Source organism: Camelina sativa, chromosome 13 (assembly GCF_030686135.1).
Source record: "Camelina sativa cultivar CO46 ecotype springtype chromosome 13, ASM3068613v1".
In the NCBI taxonomy this organism is placed as follows: Eukaryota; Viridiplantae; Streptophyta; class Magnoliopsida; order Brassicales; family Brassicaceae; genus Camelina; species Camelina sativa.
Genome location: NC_141892.1, coordinates 1,651,437 through 1,669,520, shown reverse-complemented (window position 1 = coordinate 1,669,520; position 18,084 = coordinate 1,651,437). Strand labels below are relative to the sequence as shown.

Genomic DNA, 18,084 nt, shown 5'->3' with positions numbered 1-18,084 from the left:
ACTTTATCAAAAAAACTCTCATTCTAATAGTAGTAGTATTTAATTTGACTTTAAAAGGAAAAAATCTATATAGAAACTAACAAAAATCTTAAATAGGTAAGCAAAAAAGATTATTAAAGCAAAGGGAAATAAAAAAAAGGGTCTGAAACGTAAAATCTGGCCGTGCGAAAACTGCGTCGTTTTTGGATGTCTCATTGTCTCTGTGGCGAAAAGGCAGCGTGCTAAATCCGTCGAGTTTGCCACCGTTGAGCGGCAGGTGAAGCCCAAACCGAGTCACCGTCTCTCTCTCTTTCTCTCCTTTCAGATGACGGCGCTGAGACCTCTACCTGGGCGATCACGATCGCTGCGATGTTCATCGGAGAAGATGGAAGGTAGCGGAAGCTGGGATGTGCTCGAATGGAGTAAACTCGATGTATTGCGCTCTTAACTTCTCAATTCAATTCTTGCTTCTCGCTCGCGTTTTCCTTGACCTAATTAATTAAGCAAGCAACACGAGAACATTGTTATTGTTGTTGTCCATCTCTTTATTGAAAAGCTCATAATTTGGGGATTATCGATTGATGCTTGATGTTTTTTTTTTTGATTGGGATGGTTCAGTCAGCTTCTTTGTCTAGCTCGTATTCGAACTTGGATTGCTTACTGGAATCTGAGAGGATTCACTTCGAGGTATGTCATTAGATTTGGTCAAAATTGGATGTTTCGAATTGAAAACTCTGTTTGGGTGCCCCTCACTGTTTTCTAAAACTTTATGCTTTGGATTTGAGAATTGATAGGGATGCTTTATTCAGTTTTCTTGAAAATTAGCAAGAAATTAAACTCCTATTTGTTGGAATTTTGTCCATCATAACTGTATTGTGTTTTGGTCTTTAATTGAAGTTGGCTTTGATTTCAGGCTTGTGGAGTTATTCTCATTAACACCAATGAGGCAGGGACCCTCTTGTTGTCAAATTTTCGTATTATGTTTTTGGTATGACTTGTCTTTCCTATGTTTCTTCTTTTTTTGTCAACTTATTGTAATCTTTACGTGGTGCATCACACGTGAATTTCGCTGTTGGTTTCTGCATTCCTACTCATTTTTTCTTGACAATGCTATAAACTTAAGGGACTATTCCTTTTTTCTCTTTGTGAAGAGTGAAGGAACCAGAAAGCTTGTTCCACTTGGTACAATCCCATTTTTAGCTATCGAGAAGTTTAACAAACTGGTCAGTTATTATATCGACGCTCTGTGATTAATTTTGGTGCAGTTAGGCTCTGGGTTTTAATACTTGTACTTGTATATAATTTCTGTGTCATGGGTATTATATGTAGGCGCTGAAAGTTCAATCAAACAAATATCACAACGATGAGAATGCACCAAATCGACTTTTACAGGTCACTGGTATGTTTCTGTGTTTCCATTTGCTCAAGCTGATTCTGAGTAATTTATGTTTTCAAGTTCTTGCGCCAGAGATCAAAATTCAGTTTAATGTTTAGCTCCTTTTCTTTTATTACCTTTGTTTACTACCTGAAAGTAATTATCTTGGCAGCAGACATCACCCCTGCAATGATGTTGATGGAAGGGTTTTTATTTACCGCTTTATCTAATACTTTTTGTATATTAGTTTGAAACTATATCATATGATTCATGTACATTTTGCAGGAAAAGATATGAGGATAGTTGTCTATGGTTTTCGACCTGGAACCAAACAGGTGAAACTTTTGAAAAAACTTCAACTCATGCTACATTTTGCATTTCTCCTTGAAACCTATATGATTCTATTGGCATAATTTTGTAGAGACGTGCTGTGGTTGATGCACTATTGAGGTCTAACAAACCAGAGAGAGTATGGGATCTTTATGCTTTTACATGTGGACCTTCCAAATTCGGTAACGCAAACCCAAAGGAAAGATTGCTTAATGAATATTTTCGGCTTCTCGGAAAAAGTTCTCAACAAGCGTCAATGAATATGATTGAAGACGGTTCATTCACTGTGTCCAATGAACTTTGGCGGATAACTAACTTGAACTCGAATTATGACTTGTGTCAGAGTTATCCGTTTGCTTTGATGGTTCCAAAATCCATTAGGTAGGACATTGATTCCTTGTTCAGGAATGAAAAATGTTTCATTTGGTTTCGCCAAACATTGAGAAGTTCTGTGCTCGTATTTGAGAACTACATAGAAGATTCTCTTTAGTAACTTGGCATACCACTGTTTATTTTTTGGTTTCAACTATCTTTATGAGAAGTATTGACACAATAAAAAGTTACCGCATTTTTGTTGTCAGTGATGAAGATCTGATCCAGGCGTCTACTTTCCGGGCAAGATGTCGCTTACCTGTAATCTCGTGGTGTCATCCAGGTAGAAATGCAGCGGCTGTGGTACTTCTATTTGAACTTTGTTGGTATAGCTTCGACATTTACATGTTGCTTTTTTATATATTTTTCAATTGCAGGCAGTGGAGCTGTGATTGCTCGCTCATCACAACCTTTAGTTGGTCTGATGATGAACATTAGGAGGTATGTAGAATTTTCAGTTTTATGACCAGACTTGTGCATGATAATTTAGTTTCTTATTTGGAATCTCAAAGTGCTTGAAGTGATGGATCTGATGTTTTGATATATTTCACCCATTTCTACAGTAGTTGTGATGAGAAACTTGTTGCTTCATTTTGCACTCAGTTAGCTGGCCATAAGGGAGCACGAAGGTGAGCTTCTGATTTTTTCGTCATTTGGTTAAAATTAACATTTCGGTTTCCTGATAATCTTTTTGTCATCGCTTAGTACCATGACCCCTCTATGTGCTTGCATTTCTCACATGATTTTGTGTTAAAAATCATAAATCACATACGTATACGTGGAAATAACCGCTCTTGTTTGCCCCATTGGACGTGGGATTATATTCTGGAATATTAAGAAAAGTCTATTTGGGTGAAATAGAAAATTACTCTGTTACTTCATATCTGAAATGTGGTTGAATGATGATACTTAGTTACTAAAAAAATTACACGAACTGTCATTTTGTTTTTGTGCCATAGGAAGCTTTATATCGTAGATGCAAGACCTAAGAAAAATGCATTAGCAAATGGAGCAATGGGAGGAGGCTCAGAATCATCTTCAAATTATTTTAAATCTGAAGTCTGTACATTGTCTAAACTGGTTTGCAGCTCAATATTTTGTCTTCTGGAACTGCTTGTTTTTACTGAAAATGTTTCTCTTCAGATTGTTTTTCTGGGGATAGACAACATACATACAATGAGAGAGAGCTTTTCCCGCCTTAGGGAATATTTAGATATGCATGGTACAACATCGTCAGATGGGACGTCATCATTCTTGGTAAGTACTGAATTCCAGAGAAATTAGGATTTGTAGTTGGCGGAGAAGTTCGAAAGCAATTAAAGTTTCTTAACAAATCAACTGACACTCTCCAAGTTGTCTAGCACACGACATCTAGGTGGTTTCAGAAACTAAAACGGGTATCCTTCAATTGAATTAAGGTTAAAGCATGTGGACGTGATATTTACATTAGTTATCAAGTTAATGGTTGCAACCTTAGTTTCTTTTTCAAGTTCATGGAGAACGTGTAAAATTTACCACATATATCTTTTTGAAGATACATCATGATTTACAATACTTCTGTTTCTTCTGTTGCTAATAGTGGATAACTCTATTTGTGTGAAATCTGTAGAGGCATGGTGCCTCGACGTGGGGTGGAGGTAATCTCAGTAGTATGTCTGCTTCAGTATCCTTGCTCGGAGATAGTAATTGGTTAAGTCACATCCAGAGCATCTTAGCTGGTGTAGCATGGATTGCTGCACGTGTTGCTATGGAGTCAGCATCAGTTCTCGTGCACTGCAGGTAAGCTATCTTGAGGCCGCATCGTCACTGAACTGCTTTACTTGGATACCAATTTATAGACATGTGATAGGACAAAGATGCATTTGTCTCAAGCAGACACTTGTATTTATCATCCGTTAAATCAGGTTTTAACTATTCTCAGCTGTTTTATGTTATTTCCGGACTTGTGCTGTCACTGTGCAGTGATGGATGGGACAGAACAACTCAGCTGACTTCTCTTGCATGTTTATTGCTTGACCCATACTACAGAACATTTTCTGGGTTCCAGGTACACCTCGTGTTATAGTTTAAGTTTTCTGGGGCTTTTCGTTCTTGTTGTGACTGAATCTACTTAATTCCTTAATCAACTTCAAGTTTAGGATTGTAACTTGATAATTGATATTGTGGGTGGTTATTATAGAATACTTTGTTCTTGCCAGCTGATTTAACTGCATAAGCAGCCTTCGTAAGAATTTTGTTTGATGTACCATTGTCTTATGTAGTCTTTTCTACTATTCTGACTTCACATCAGGCTCTTGTCGAAAAGGATTGGTTAGCATTTGGTCACCCATTTTCGGATCGGGTGGGAATGCCTAATGTGTCTGAATCTGGTAATTTTGAATTACCAATTCAGTCTTCTTCTGCTCGAAGTTTCCCTTCCTCTCCAGTACAGCAACTTTCAGGATCAGCAATTGCTCAATCTTCTAGCTCTTCATATGGGCCGAATAACTATTCTCCTATATTTTTGCAGGTGAGTAGCTATTGCCTACAATTATAATATTCTTTACGATGTAAAAATCTAATTAGATAGCTGAGTAAAGCCTTAGATTATTTCATCTTCACGTTTACGGTGTTTGCAGTGGCTTGATTGCGTTTCACAGCTAATGCGGATGTATCCTTCTGCGTTCGAGTTTTCTCCGGTATGTATATAGACCATTAATAGATGTTTGACAGTGTCATGTTGAAATTTTGTTTTAAAAGTACTCTCTACCCTTTACTATTTTGTTTCAGACTTTCCTGGTAGATTTCATGGACTGCTTGCTTTCATGTCGTTTTGGGAACTTTTTGTGCAATAGGTAACCTCTCATTTAAAACTTCTTTTCTGTGCTTTAGTTTGTGAAGTCAGAAAAAGTTCATCATATGTAAGGTTATTATTGTTCCTGAGAAAGTTGGACCAATTTTGTATAGTTGAAAGTTCCATAGTCGAGCAGGAAGTGACTGTGCGACCGTTTTAGTATATATATTGACCCTTTCTGGATAAATGTCAGTGAAAAAGAGAGGCAGCAGTGTGGGATTTCTGAAACCTGTGGATGTCTTTGGGCCTACTTGGCTGATTTACGTTCCTCCAGTGCAACTTCTCATGTCCATTGTAACCCTTTATATGATCCTTCAAGATATGATGGCCCATTATTACCTCCTGCAGCAGCTCTAGCCCCGACTCTCTGGCCCCAGTTCCATCTCCGGTGGGCCTGCCCTGTGGAACCGAACGCTACAGAAACCGAGGACCAATGTAGAGCCATGGCTGTTAAGTATTCAGAAATGAAGAAGGTGACCCATCCTTCCTAACCTTTTATAGACTACAAAATAATCCTTTCCGAAAGTTTATATTTGACTGTACATTCTATTAACGTCAATTATCTTGCTTCATCTTGATTGTTTCTTGTGTCGGGTCGGAAAAAATTGGAGCAGGAGAAAGAAGAAGCAGAAAGGAAGGTAGATGAGTTATCTTCTGCAGTGGAGTCATTGAGCGAAGAGTTAGTGACCGAGAGAGACATAAGCCGCGTAGCTAGAGAATCAGCAAAGAGAGCTACAAAAGAGTGTGCCGTCATATCACGAGCTGTGCAGTCACTTGGCTGCAAAGTTAAATTCACAAAGAACGGAGATTGCACAGTTGAAGTAGAAGATGGGCCGCAGAAATGTTCTCACTCATTTCCCCAAAAACCATCTGAGGACAACACAACAGATGTCTCAGAATCTATCTCATCGGTGACTGAACAAAATGTGTGTGAAGCATTGTGTCCGTTGCGGACAAGAGAAGGAATGTGTCGAAGGCCTGATGCAGGTTGTGCTCAGATCGGGAGCCAATTTCTTGGGTTAAAAACAAACTTTGAAGCGTTTGAAAAACTCTCCATCCAAGAAGGCTATTTCGCAGCTGAATGAGAGTCCAGGTTTCATCAGATTGACCGTAAATCAAGGACATGTGTGTATTTTTTTTGACAGAGTAAGGCATAGCAACACCAGTGAGGAACAGAAACATCAATAAAACCCCCCTAAAGGCGGATACAAAAACCGCCAACCAAGAGCGTTTTGGTATGTGGGTGCGCGTCGGGAACTAACTTCTTCTTGTATAGCAATGCGATCATGTATAGACTATAGAGGTAGCAGGTTGCTGCTGGTCTCGACCTCAGGCTTCATTGAGAACGTTAGATTTGTGATTTTGTTTTTGTTGTCCCGTTGACAAACGAGTAAAGATTGTAACTAAAACTGATTATATGATTATTGAGACAAGAGTCATTATAATCCTCCAAGAAAGTAGTAAAACTCAAAAAAAAACGTAAAATACAATATTTACATTGATGAAGAGCCTAGATGTGTGAAATTGGGGACAGGGACACCATCACATAAAATATGCCAAGAGTGGAGTGTAGGTTCAGTTCAATACGTTGTATACTCTTAAATTATGTAGTTGGGCTTGGACCCCCAATTTAATTCTTACTATTAAAGTTGAGCCGTTGATCGTATATTCTTGTACGGTTACTGTTGACTCTAGTGTCCCTCGTGTCGAAAAGTCAATCGTAACATTATTTTATCATTATGTCAAATTTACTTGCACACAACTACACAAGTGTCGCTTGTTTACCGCCACTGATTGATTTTACCGAGTCACACGATAGCGGATAGCCTAGTCAAGTTTTAAAAACCGGGACTGGTTCTGAGTGGTACAACGGTTTAATTGGATTTACGGCTGGTTAAAGATCAAATCAGTTTAAAACTGGTTTATATTGCGGTTACAATTGGTTTAGCTCGGTTCTCATTATAAAAGGAAACCAGGAATGATTAGATATTGTGTATTCCAAACAAAACTGAGCCACCATCACCTCCAGACTTTTTTGGTTATGTGTTTTTTTTTTACCACTCCCTCAGACTTTTACAAATTTTTGTCTCAACTTTGTAATGAAATGATAAATGTGTGTAATAAAGTGAATTTGAAGACAAAATTAAGGTGATGAAACAAAAGTCTGAATTCACAACCAATCAAGACTATTATCTGTTGCTGTTGTACGTACTGACTACTTTTTTCTTCTTTTTTTTTTTGTTAAAACGTACTGACTACTTGACCACTGCTTTTATTACTGAATTTAATATTTTTTTGCAAATGGATTGGTGTTATTCTGTTTAGAAAGTAAAAAAAAGAAAGAAATATAAATGATACTTTATTTTTCTTTGGTCTTATAAAGTTTCTAGACTAATAAACCTCCGAAAGATGTGAAAACCAGATAATAATGTTGTCATTAATTAAAACGTCTATAGTGACCATAATATAAGAACACGAACCCTAATCTCTCCCATAATGATAACCAGTAGACAGGCATTGATTAGTTCGACAAATTTTAGTACCATATTTTCGCAATTTTTTTGTCACAAATTTTACATCACGATGTTATAATATAAGGACGAGAAACACCGTCGTAAATTCTTCACAGGCTGGAATTGAGGGGGGAAAAAAATAAGAATTAATTAGAAAAGGGTCATGAGACATTTACAGCTCGTTTGTTACTATATATGATCACAACCAATCGAAGTAAATTGGTGGATCGGATATACCTAATTTTTTATGGATTGGATATGAGGTTGGGTATATATATACTGTATCTTGTATATACAGTTATCAATGTTGAGAAAACCTTAAATACGTAAAGGTTGCAATATATATGTTTTTTTATATGGAGAAACATATATATAAGATACATACGGTCAATAATCAAAAGTATCGGATATGTAAAATGATAATGAACAGACATGTCGTATAGGACTGGGAATGACTGACAATGGATGCTCCACTCCCTACTACCTACTTGTTATTATCCCATTAACCACAACGAGACATTTAAGCATATATAGAATTTCAACTTGTTACAATCTCTCTAAGACTGTATATCGAATTTTAAAACTCAAAAATCAACGTTGTCATGAGAGGTATCACTAGCTTTATTAATTATTGGGTTTGGTTGGTGACACTAATTAATTTTGAGATGTTTTTGTTTTCTTTCGTTGTGGATTTATTGACTTATTGTGTTATCATTTTCCAATCGCATTTGGCAATATTACCATTAAAAGGTGGTGTATCCAAATGTGTAGCTCTCGCACTAAACACACCCTAAAAAAACAAATATTTAAGAGTCTCATCCGCTCCTGAGTCCTGACCATACCACACCAATTTTAAGGAGTTGATCTTTGCAGTATACCTAGCACCAAAGATCCTACAATGTTTAAACTTGAAATTCATCTAAAATCATATATTGCCAATATAAAAATGAAATGATCATACCAACACGTATATATGTTTGATTTTTTTTTTGTTTTTTTTACGCAAACTAAAAACTAATTTTCAAATAAATAAAAAGTAGTTGGTATAGTGGAGTTAATAGGTGAATGACAAAAGCAATTTACAACGGGTGTAGAAAAGAAAAGTAGACAAAACCTGAACATATCACTAACTCTATAAAATCCGTACATTTCCTCCAACTACGACACAATTTGAAAACATAACACTTTCACACACTCTCTTTCTCTCTCACTTGCTTTCTCTGTTTCTTCCATGGAGCTCTTCTCACTCCCTTCTCTGTTCCTACTCTCCACTCTCTTCGTTTTCTACATCTTCAAGTTTGTTTACAAAAGAAGAAACCAAAGAAACTGCTTCATGCTTCACTACGAGTGTTACAAGGGCATGGACGAGAGAAAACTCGACACCGAGACTTGTGCTAAGGTCGTTCAACGAAACAAGAACTTGGGTCTTGAAGAGTATAGGTTTCTCCTCCGTACAATGGCTAGTTCCGGGATAGGAGAGGAAACGTACGGCCCAAGAAACGTGCTTGAAGGCAGAGAAGACTCTCCTACTCTCCGCGACGCTCACTCCGAAATGGACGAGATCATGTTCGACACTCTCGACAAGCTTTTTCAGAAGACTAAAGGCTTAGTCTCTCCTTCCGACATCGACATCCTCGTCGTCAACGTCTCACTCTTCGCTCCATCTCCTTCTCTAACCTCACGAGTCATCAACAGATACAAGATGAGGGAAGACATCAGATCCTTCAACCTCTCGGGACTAGGGTGTAGCGCGAGCGTTATCTCGATAGATATCGTGCAAAGGATTTTCGAAACTCGTAAAAATGCTATCGCACTCGTGGTCAGCACCGAGACAATGGGTCCTCACTGGTACTGCGGTAGAGATAGGTCCATGATGCTCTCAAACTGTCTCTTCCGTGCAGGAGGAAGCTCTGTTCTATTAACCAACGCAGCTCGGTTCAAGAACCGGGCTTTGATGAAGCTTGTGACAGTGGTCCGTGCCCATGTTGGCGCAGACGACGAGGCCTACTCGTGCTGCATACAAATGGAGGACGGAGATGGTCATCCAGGCTTTCTCTTAACCAAACACCTAAAAAAAGCTGCCGGTCGAGCCCTAACCAAGAACCTCCAAGTTCTCCTCCCTAGAGTCTTGCCCATCAAGGAACTGATCCGCTACGCGATAGTCCGTGCGGTTAAAAGAAGAATCACCAGGAAAAGAGAACCCGGGAGCTCGGGGATAGGTCTAAACCTAAAAACAGGGTTGCAACATTTCTGTATTCACCCCGGAGGAAGAGCGATTATAGAAGGAGTCGGAAAAAGCTTAGGGCTCACAGAGTTCGACATCGAGCCAGCGAGAATGGCGCTTCATAGGTTCGGGAACACGTCTTCAGGTGGTTTATGGTATGTTCTTGGTTACATGGAAGCTAAGAATAGATTAAAGAAAGGTCATAAGATACTGATGATGAGTATGGGAGCTGGATTCGAGTCCAATAATTGTGTTTGGGAGGTTCTCAAGGATCTTGGTGATAAGAATGTTTGGGAAGATTCGATCGATCGATATCCGGAGCTATCGAGCATCCCTAATCCTTTCGTAGAGAAGTATGATTGGATCAACGACGATACTATGAGCTTTGTTCGTGTTGATTGATCACAAGTAAGCAGAGAGAGTAACATTTTATTTTTATAATATATATTAAGCAATCAATTGATTATTATAAGAAATGTTTCTTTATTAGGCGTTATTTCGAAGTTTGGATTATTTGGAATATGTTGACAAGTTGATATAGTCGACGACGACTGATACTTTTTGTTATCAATTTAAACTTTGAAATAAATATAAGCATGTTTAATTGACGGTACTTTTTTAAAATGTATTATATATTTGACAAATTGATTGTGGATTTGACAAGTAACGACCAATTGATATAGAAGTCGATATTTTACGAACAGTAACAAAGAGATTGTGTACTCAAGTCAAGTTGCTGCATTTACTCTGTCAGATTTGTATTATTGTTGTGGCTAGGCTTACCCATTTATGAGTAAGAACAGCAATAAATTTCATGTGTGTTCACAGATTGTAATTGATTTATCACATTGTCTTCTACTGTATATTTACATTTTACACTACACACACATATATATATTGATGTATCAAACACTCTGACATTACCTTTGAATGCAAAATCAGTTTTATTGTTAGATTGTGGAGCCTTTCATAAAAATAGAAAACCCTGTGGTCCTACTCCTACCGATTCTACTACAAGATTAAGGGAACATAATTAGAACACAGTTTGTGTTAATTTGCTCTTAAAATAGTTTACTATCTTATGTCACTACATATATATACACATATATATATATTTAATGTTATATTTAAGAGTTGAGACTCAAAATTTCAAAATATATTTTAAATTTCAAGAAACTAATAAAATGTTACATTCACTAATCAGTAATGCATGCATGTTACACTTTGCTCCTAATTGCAGTATATATTTTCCGAAAGGATTAAAAAAGGACAAATTAAAAAGTCTCATTAATTAATGAGTTAGATTATGACGAGACTTATCAACGCGCCATGTGTAGCGCGTGATATATACTCGCTCTGGGTCGTTGAAATATTTTATTTTTTCTTCGAACACATCTCGCCGCCGGGAAAAGCCGAGAGATGGAGAGCGAAACCCTAGTTGAATCGGCGATTAGGGTTCTAAACACATCGGACCCGTTCGAAAAAGCCAAGCTTGGCGATTCGATTGCCGTCAAATGGCTCCAAGGTGAAATAGCCGAAACCTACGATCCAACCGTCGATCTCTCTGTCCCGGACAGGCCGGCTCGACTTCCGATGAAACTGGTGTCTCCAAGTTTGATGCCGAAGCTAGGAAGAGCTGGTAGCTTACAGAGCAGGCAAGCCATTGTTCATAGTCTCGTTCATACTGAAAGCTGGGCTATTGACTTATCTTGGGTAAAAAAAGGACCTTTTGATTTTTTTGAACTCTGATTTGTATCTTTAAAGGTTTTGAATTTGATGATGATGATTCTGGTGAATGTTATATATTATAATCTTGCAGGATATAATTGCTCGTTTTGGTAAGCAAGAGAAGATGCCTAGAGACTTCTTTACGGATTTTGTTCTCGTTGCTCAGGATGAAGGCCGTCACTTCACTTTGCTTGCAGCTCGGCTTGAAGAAATTGGTTCTACTTACGGTGCATTGCCTGCTCATGACGGTCTTTGGGACTCTGCTACCTCCACATCTCAGGATCTTTTGGCTCGTTTGGCTATAGAGCATTGCGTTCACGAGGTGAGTAACCCCATTTCAACTTCTTTTAGTTCGTTTTTGAGTCTCGAAGTTACTGATATTACTATGTTTTTGCAGGCTAGAGGGCTTGATGTACTGCCTACTACCATATCTCGGTTTAGGAACGGAGGCGATCACGAGACTGCAGATTTACTTGAGAAAGTTGTGTATCCTGAAGAAATCACTCACTGTGCAGCTGGGGTCAAATGGTTTAAGTATCTATGTGAACGGTCCAAGCATCCAGAATGCACCATCACCAGCATAGAATCAGATGAAAGCAGTGAAGAGATAATCAAGAAGTTTCATTCGGTAGTAAGAGAGCATTTCAGAGGGCCGTTGAAACCGCCTTTTAATGCTGAAGCAAGAAAAGCTGCTGGCTTTGGTCCTCAGTGGTATGAACCTCTTGCTGTCAAAGAGAGCACTGCCTAGCAAAATCCCAACAAGTTTTTTTCCCTTTTTTTGTTCTTGCATACTTGTTTTGTTTGTAATCTGCAACTTTCCAACACTGTAACCATTGATTTGAGTTTTTTTTACCAAGGAGTACTCATTCTTGAAATCAATATCACATGTAACTTTATCTTTAAAATACATTCGTTTGATCTTTATAAAGGATTCAAAAAACAGCTTTTCAATTCAAAGCTCTCTTTTTGTGTCTGCTAAGTTGTGGAATGTGGAAGTGGTCCTTAAACATCTGAAGTATGGAGTTTGGTCAGTTTAAATAACGAAAACGAAACACAAACAGAGAATCAATAGAAACATTCTTCAGGGGAGTTTGTCTCAGCGGTTCTGAAGAGTCTCAATTGCCTTTTTCCACACCAAAGCTCTCTGTTTTGCGTCTTCAAATGATAAAACCTTCTTCGGCTGCAGAATTCAAGAAGAGTCACAATTAAAGTTTCATGTCTTTGGTGGTGAGATAACTAGGGAAATGATGAGTACCGTGCAAATCTTGAAATGAGAAGGGCTAGTCACTTGAACGTTGAGGTCATTTGAGTTATCAGACCAGATGATGTTCCCTTTCACTACTAGCTTTGACGGGTCGACATAGATCAGCTTGGGTTTGTTGGTGAGTATTAGCTGCACCTTCTTGCTCGTTATTTTCTGAAGCTTCTTCACGGCTGATATCATCAGAACCGATTCTCCCGGGTCTAGAAACTGTTGCCTGTTAACCAAATGTTCACCAAAGAAAAATGTTTAGCAGATTGTCTAGCTGAATTAGTTTCAGGAGCACTAAACTGGGGAACAGCCCAGAAAACAGAGGAACAAGAAAGCCTGATTGCCCTCACCATCTCGAGTCAAAAGAGTCTATGGAAGCAAGCCGTGTTATGGAACCCGATGATTCAGGAGCTGTAGAAGGTGCACCGTGTCCGTCGTTCTGTGTGGCTGAAGAATCTCCAATATGTGTCAGGTTCCACGGAGAACCATGTGCGTCATCCCTCTCGGGAGATGCTGTTTGAGACTGCATCAGATATAACAAAAAAAACTGAATAAATAAACTAACAAGAGGATAATAGAAAAGGCATTACAATTAGGAGGAGGAGGTATACCGCAGGATCTGGGGCTAGTTTTGGAGGACACTGAGACCGAAGATTCTTCCAGTCAACTCCAGTAAAGAAAGGATGTTTCTTAAGAGCAGTATAACCTTCTGAGCTAGCACCTGGTCTTCTGCTTGGATCAGGATCCTGAGAAAATCTCACAGTAAAAGAGTTACAGCCATATCATCTGATTGGTGACAATGGCTTTTGATGTATCTTACCAGCAACCGGTCGATGAGGTCTCTTGCTGCTTCTGAAAAATGATTTGGGAACTTTATATCTCTGGCTATAATTCTTTGGAAAATCAGCCATTCACTTGCGTCTTTGAATGGAGAAGTCCCTGAAAGCATCTTGTAGAGAGTGCAGCCTAGAGCCCAGAGATCATTTCTGGTGTTCCACATAGTACCAAGGAAATTGTTCAAAGTAAGAGACATTGTAATCCACAAAACCAAATAGGTTACTTAAGAAAACCAAAAACTCTCACCCGAAAGTTGCGGGAGAGGAGTTGAGAACTTCTGGAGGAACATATGCAGCAGTCCCGACGAAAGTGCATGCTTTATCGTCTGTATACGTCACCAGTTTTACAGAGAGAGGCTTAAACCAGAATCTGACAATAATTATCGATAAGCACTGCCTTAAGCTCAGAAATACGAGAAAGGATTTTAGACGGTCATATTACCAGAGGCTGCGTTAGGTAGTACTGTGATCCGGCTATCTTGCATCGGCTTTACACTACCAAAATCCGCAATCTTAATGTGCCCATCTGAAGTCAGCAGCAGATTCTCAGGCTACCATTTCAAGGATAAACACTTAGCTCAGCCACTGTTGGGGTCATAAAAGCGAAGAGAAGATATTCAAAAGAGGAGGAGCTACCTTAATATCTCGATGTATCAGTCCCATACTATGTATATACTCAAGAGCATCCACAACTTCTGCAGTGTAGAACCGAGCTTCATCCTCCGATAGCCTACCTTTCTGCACACAAAAAGAAAGGAACCACAATTGTGTGTCAAATTCCCACAACACTGAATACCAAGAAACAATCTCCCAAGAGTCTGAGTCCATCTTACTCTGGTTATTTGGTCGAAAAGCTCACCACCTTCACAAGATTCAAGAGCCATATCTACCAAAAAACCATACAGAGAAGACACGCAAAAACAAAACAAAAAAGATCAATTAATTACTAGAAAAGCACAAGAATGTTACACGTGAATTAGAAATACCAACATAGTGAGGAAGTGTCTTGAAACGTGAAGAAAAGCTTAATGATCCCAGGATGTTCAAGTTGATCAAGAACAATCCTTTCGAGTTTGACATACGCAGTTTTATTCTCCTTGGTGATAAACTTTTTGTCCATAATCTTTAAGGCATAAACAGTTCCAGTTTCCTTCTTCTTTGCCCTAACAACCTGATTTAAGAATCATCCATCCACCCACAGGGGTCAAAAAAAAAACAACCCTTTCCAATTTCACACCACATTGAGAGGAATCAAAAGCCACATTGCCTATAATAGGGAGGAGTTCGAAAAAAAGAAACCTTAGAGTAAGAGCCAACGCCATAGATCTTGCCGAATTCGAAATCATGGCTGGTGAAATTTTCTTGAGGAGCTTTAAAGGAGAAGCTCTTGCTTCTGGAAACATTGGCACCGTTGGAAGATGAGGAGGTCCCTTGAAGAACAAGCTTTGAATCAAATTCTTTCTCCATTGCCAAAAACATATCCCTTTTAATTATTTATCTCTTCTTCTTCATATACATCTCGATAAGAAGACCCATTAGATTAAGCAATCCCACAAATCAAAAACCAGCGAGAAGAATCGATTGCACAGAGAACCGTTGGATCTGTAGAGAGAATGCTGGCGATTCCTGGTTTTGAAAGAAGGAAGCTTTTTTTTGTGACCGGTGGTGGTGGCCTGGTGTGGGTTCCGATTTCGAAATTTCTCGAATAATTATATATCTCTCGATTAAAGAAAGAATATTGGGAAGAGAAATGTGGGAACTTTTATGGAGCTGATGCAGAGAGAGAGAGAGATGTGACACTTCTTCACTTCTTTCTTCTTCGTCGTCGTCTTCACTTCTTCTTCATCTTCTTTTTAGTTTTTTTTGTTTCAATCTTTTTAGTTAAAATATTATTTTAATTTGAAAAATATTGTTTTCAAGGATAGGATTTGTTGTTGATCACTTTGATAGAGACTTTTTTTTTTTTTTTTTTTTTTGTTTGGCAAATTTTGGATCTTTGCAATGATTCGTTCGATTCAATAACCGATGCTATCACTCATTACTAGGCTTCTTTTAGGAGGTTTCATTTGTGAAAATTTTGTTACATCAACTTCGGTTGACATCATCCATTAATTTTAAAATTTTAATTTATTCTAACTACAATATATTTGTTAATGTTTTAATTTGATACTACTATAGTTATCGTATCTATCAGTAGATATAGCATTCATTATGGTTGTTGTGGCTTTGTGCTAGTTCTATTTCCAAGTTATTGCTAGTTAAGGATAGCCTTGGGCATTCGGGTTTCAGGTTCGGGTTCGGATAAAACCCGATCGGGTTCGGGTTATCGGGTATAGGACTTTAGCATCCGATAGGGTAAATATAAAAAATTGGTTTTGGTTCGAGTTGGGTTTTCTCGGGTTCAGGTCGGTTCGGGATCGGAAAAATCGGTTCTATATCGGTTCGGTTTATGGCTACCCAAATATACTACTTTCTACCCGATTCTACCCGAAAACCGGAAATTTTTGGTTTATACCCGAGACTAAGTGACCTGCAGATTGATACTACACATTACACAACACAAGTACTAGCAATTATTCCTGCAAATTTGACACAATACTCAATAGTCAATAGATAATACTAATAGAATTCATCCATGAAACCAACATTCCAAGTCATACAAATGGGAGAAACAATACTAGATAGCAGAAACTAGAAAAAAGTTTTCAAATTCTTGAGAAAACAACAAATCCAAGTATAGGAGACTAGGACTATGGAAAACATCAAAACAAATAGTAGGAAACTTGAAAACAAAACACAATGATGACTTGGTTTTGCTCTCCTTCTGGACCTAATACAATAAAAACCAAAGAACAATATTAATCCATTGGTAGATAGAGAGAACAATAGTCAAGACTCGAGTGTATAATACCTTAGTAGCTCACTCCCTCGATCAGTTTTTCTACTGATCTTTCAAATGCATTCGTTGAAAATGAAACCAGGTTCAAACTCTATCAAAGAACATAAACAAAACAAGGTTAGAAAATAGAAATCATAATTTGTGAAGTATAACTCAGAAATCAGAACTATAAGAATCGATAATTACCTCTCATAAGCTCATCTTGCAACTCTAATTCAGCAAGCATTTGTTGAATGGTTGAGACTCCTCTTTCATTGATATTAACTTCACATTTTAACCATTGCTCAGTACACATCAAGACTTCAATCGTGTAATCTGTCAAACAGCTTCTGCATGAATCTAGAACTCTTCCACTTGTGCTGAATGCAGATTCTGAACCTATCGATGACACTTGCATAGCAAGTATATCCTTAGCTATTAGAGATAGAACCGAAAACTTTCCACTATTGACTTTCCACCATGATAGCAAATCATACTCTACACCACTTATAAGAGTTGGTTTCTCCACATTTTCTTTCAAGTAAATCTCCATCTCATTAGCTGAATTGTGAATTCCTGTTTCCATAACAATCTCATTCCATACACTGTCCATTGTTTCATAGCCAACACGATTACCAAGAACTGTTCTCTCAGTGAATCCACTTCCAACTTGCTCTTGAGACTGATATCCTCCTAGTCCTTGTTGTGATTGAGACTGAGATTGAGAATATGATCCACTAGTAGTTCTAATCACTGAACTGCTATACTCATCATAGAGATCCTTCAAGATCATGTTGACTGAATCATATAGATGAGTAGCTTCTGCAGTATTTTCGTCGTAGAGTGTATCAAAACAGAGCTTCAAATATCTCATCTTCTTCCTAGGATCAAAAATAGTAGCCACTATCAACAGTTTGTTCATTTCCACCTTATCCCCAAATGGATCCCAATACTTCCCTAACTTATCTAACATAGCTGAAGCTTTCGTCTGCAGTTTTTCCTCAACTCCAGAACTAACACTTAACGCCGTAATGGTTTTAGTAATGGTGACTATCTCATTGTAGATTTTATGAGAGGCAACACTAGTTGAAGTTGAAAGAACCAATGTAGACTTGTAAAAAATGATGAGAATCTGAACCAACCTCTCAACTTCATCCCAATGATCTCTAGTTGGTGGTCCAATCCTTTTCTTTCCATCCACCTTTTCCTGAAAATAATCATTGTAGGGTTTATCTTCAGCTTCCATCTTCTCAAATGCCAGTCTGAACTTTAGAGCTTGCTCTAACATTAGGTAAGTTGAATTCCATCTTGTCTTCACATCTAAAGGGAGGCTTCCTCTTTTGATCTTTCCTGTGTCAACTCGGAAGTAAAACGACTTGAGTCTGTTTGTTGAAGACCTCACATATTGAATATCATTTCGAATTGCAGACACACTGCTATCTATCTCTTGCATACCCTCCTTCACAATCAAATTCAAAATATGATTAGCACATATCAAATGCAAACATTCACCTTTCAAGACCATTGAATCATCTCCAATCTGTTTCATTGCTTCCTTGAATTTCCTCATCGCTGAACTATTAGTTGTAGCATTGTCCACAATGATGCAAAAAACTCTCTTTATATCCCACTCAGCCAAACAATCAAGCAGAACCTTAGAAAATCGTACTATCTTTATGATCATCAACACTCTTGAATCCTATGATCATCTTCCTTAACCTCCACATAACATCAAAAAAATGGGCCGTTGTTACCATGTAGCTT

The 18,084-nt window shown here is 38.1% G+C and overlaps 3 protein-coding genes and 1 pseudogene across 5 annotated transcripts; 3 read left to right on the top strand and 1 right to left on the bottom strand.

Annotated features, from left to right (window-relative positions):
* The first annotated feature begins 67 nt into the window (after positions 1-67).
* On the top strand, positions 68-6,336 carry LOC104734466 (phosphatidylinositol-3-phosphatase myotubularin-2). 2 transcript variants are annotated; one of them, XM_010454050.3, is made up of 19 exons: positions 68-412; positions 598-666; positions 893-967; positions 1,131-1,202; positions 1,309-1,378; positions 1,640-1,689; positions 1,776-2,065; positions 2,266-2,339; positions 2,434-2,497; positions 2,620-2,685; positions 3,016-3,115; positions 3,200-3,313; positions 3,666-3,835; positions 4,019-4,103; positions 4,347-4,565; positions 4,675-4,734; positions 4,826-4,890; positions 5,083-5,362; positions 5,504-6,336. In XM_010454050.3, exons 1-19 carry the CDS (start codon positions 305-307, stop codon positions 5,972-5,974), a joined length of 2,502 nt encoding a protein of 833 aa, XP_010452352.1. In that variant the 5' UTR covers positions 68-304; the 3' UTR covers positions 5,975-6,336. The 2 variants fall into 2 exon arrangements, with proteins under 2 accessions (XP_010452352.1, XP_087337078.1); XM_087480952.1 differs by having other exon boundaries at positions 3,016-3,313.
* Positions 6,337-8,389: 2,053 nt separating this feature from the next.
* On the top strand, positions 8,390-10,232 carry LOC104734465 (3-ketoacyl-CoA synthase 19 pseudogene; annotated as a pseudogene). The gene has a single exon (XR_015578943.1). The product of XR_015578943.1 is annotated as a 3-ketoacyl-CoA synthase 19 pseudogene (transcript).
* A 683-nt stretch (positions 10,233-10,915) lies between these two features.
* On the top strand, positions 10,916-12,259 carry LOC104734464 (uncharacterized). Its single transcript, XM_010454048.3, has 3 exons — positions 10,916-11,339; positions 11,446-11,676; positions 11,752-12,259. Exons 1-3 carry the CDS (start codon positions 11,046-11,048, stop codon positions 12,100-12,102), a joined length of 876 nt encoding a protein of 291 aa, XP_010452350.1. The 5' UTR covers positions 10,916-11,045; the 3' UTR covers positions 12,103-12,259.
* Positions 12,221-15,539, bottom strand: LOC104734463 (3-phosphoinositide-dependent protein kinase 1). The gene is made up of 11 exons (XM_010454047.3): positions 14,742-15,539; positions 14,433-14,613; positions 14,276-14,328; positions 14,079-14,180; positions 13,885-13,993; positions 13,690-13,768; positions 13,427-13,592; positions 13,218-13,352; positions 12,957-13,129; positions 12,610-12,832; positions 12,221-12,534 (listed from the first exon to the last, which is right to left on the bottom strand). Exons 1-11 carry the CDS (start codon positions 14,919-14,921, stop codon positions 12,451-12,453), a joined length of 1,485 nt encoding a protein of 494 aa, XP_010452349.2. The 5' UTR covers positions 14,922-15,539; the 3' UTR covers positions 12,221-12,450.
* Positions 15,540-18,084: the final 2,545 nt, after the last annotated feature.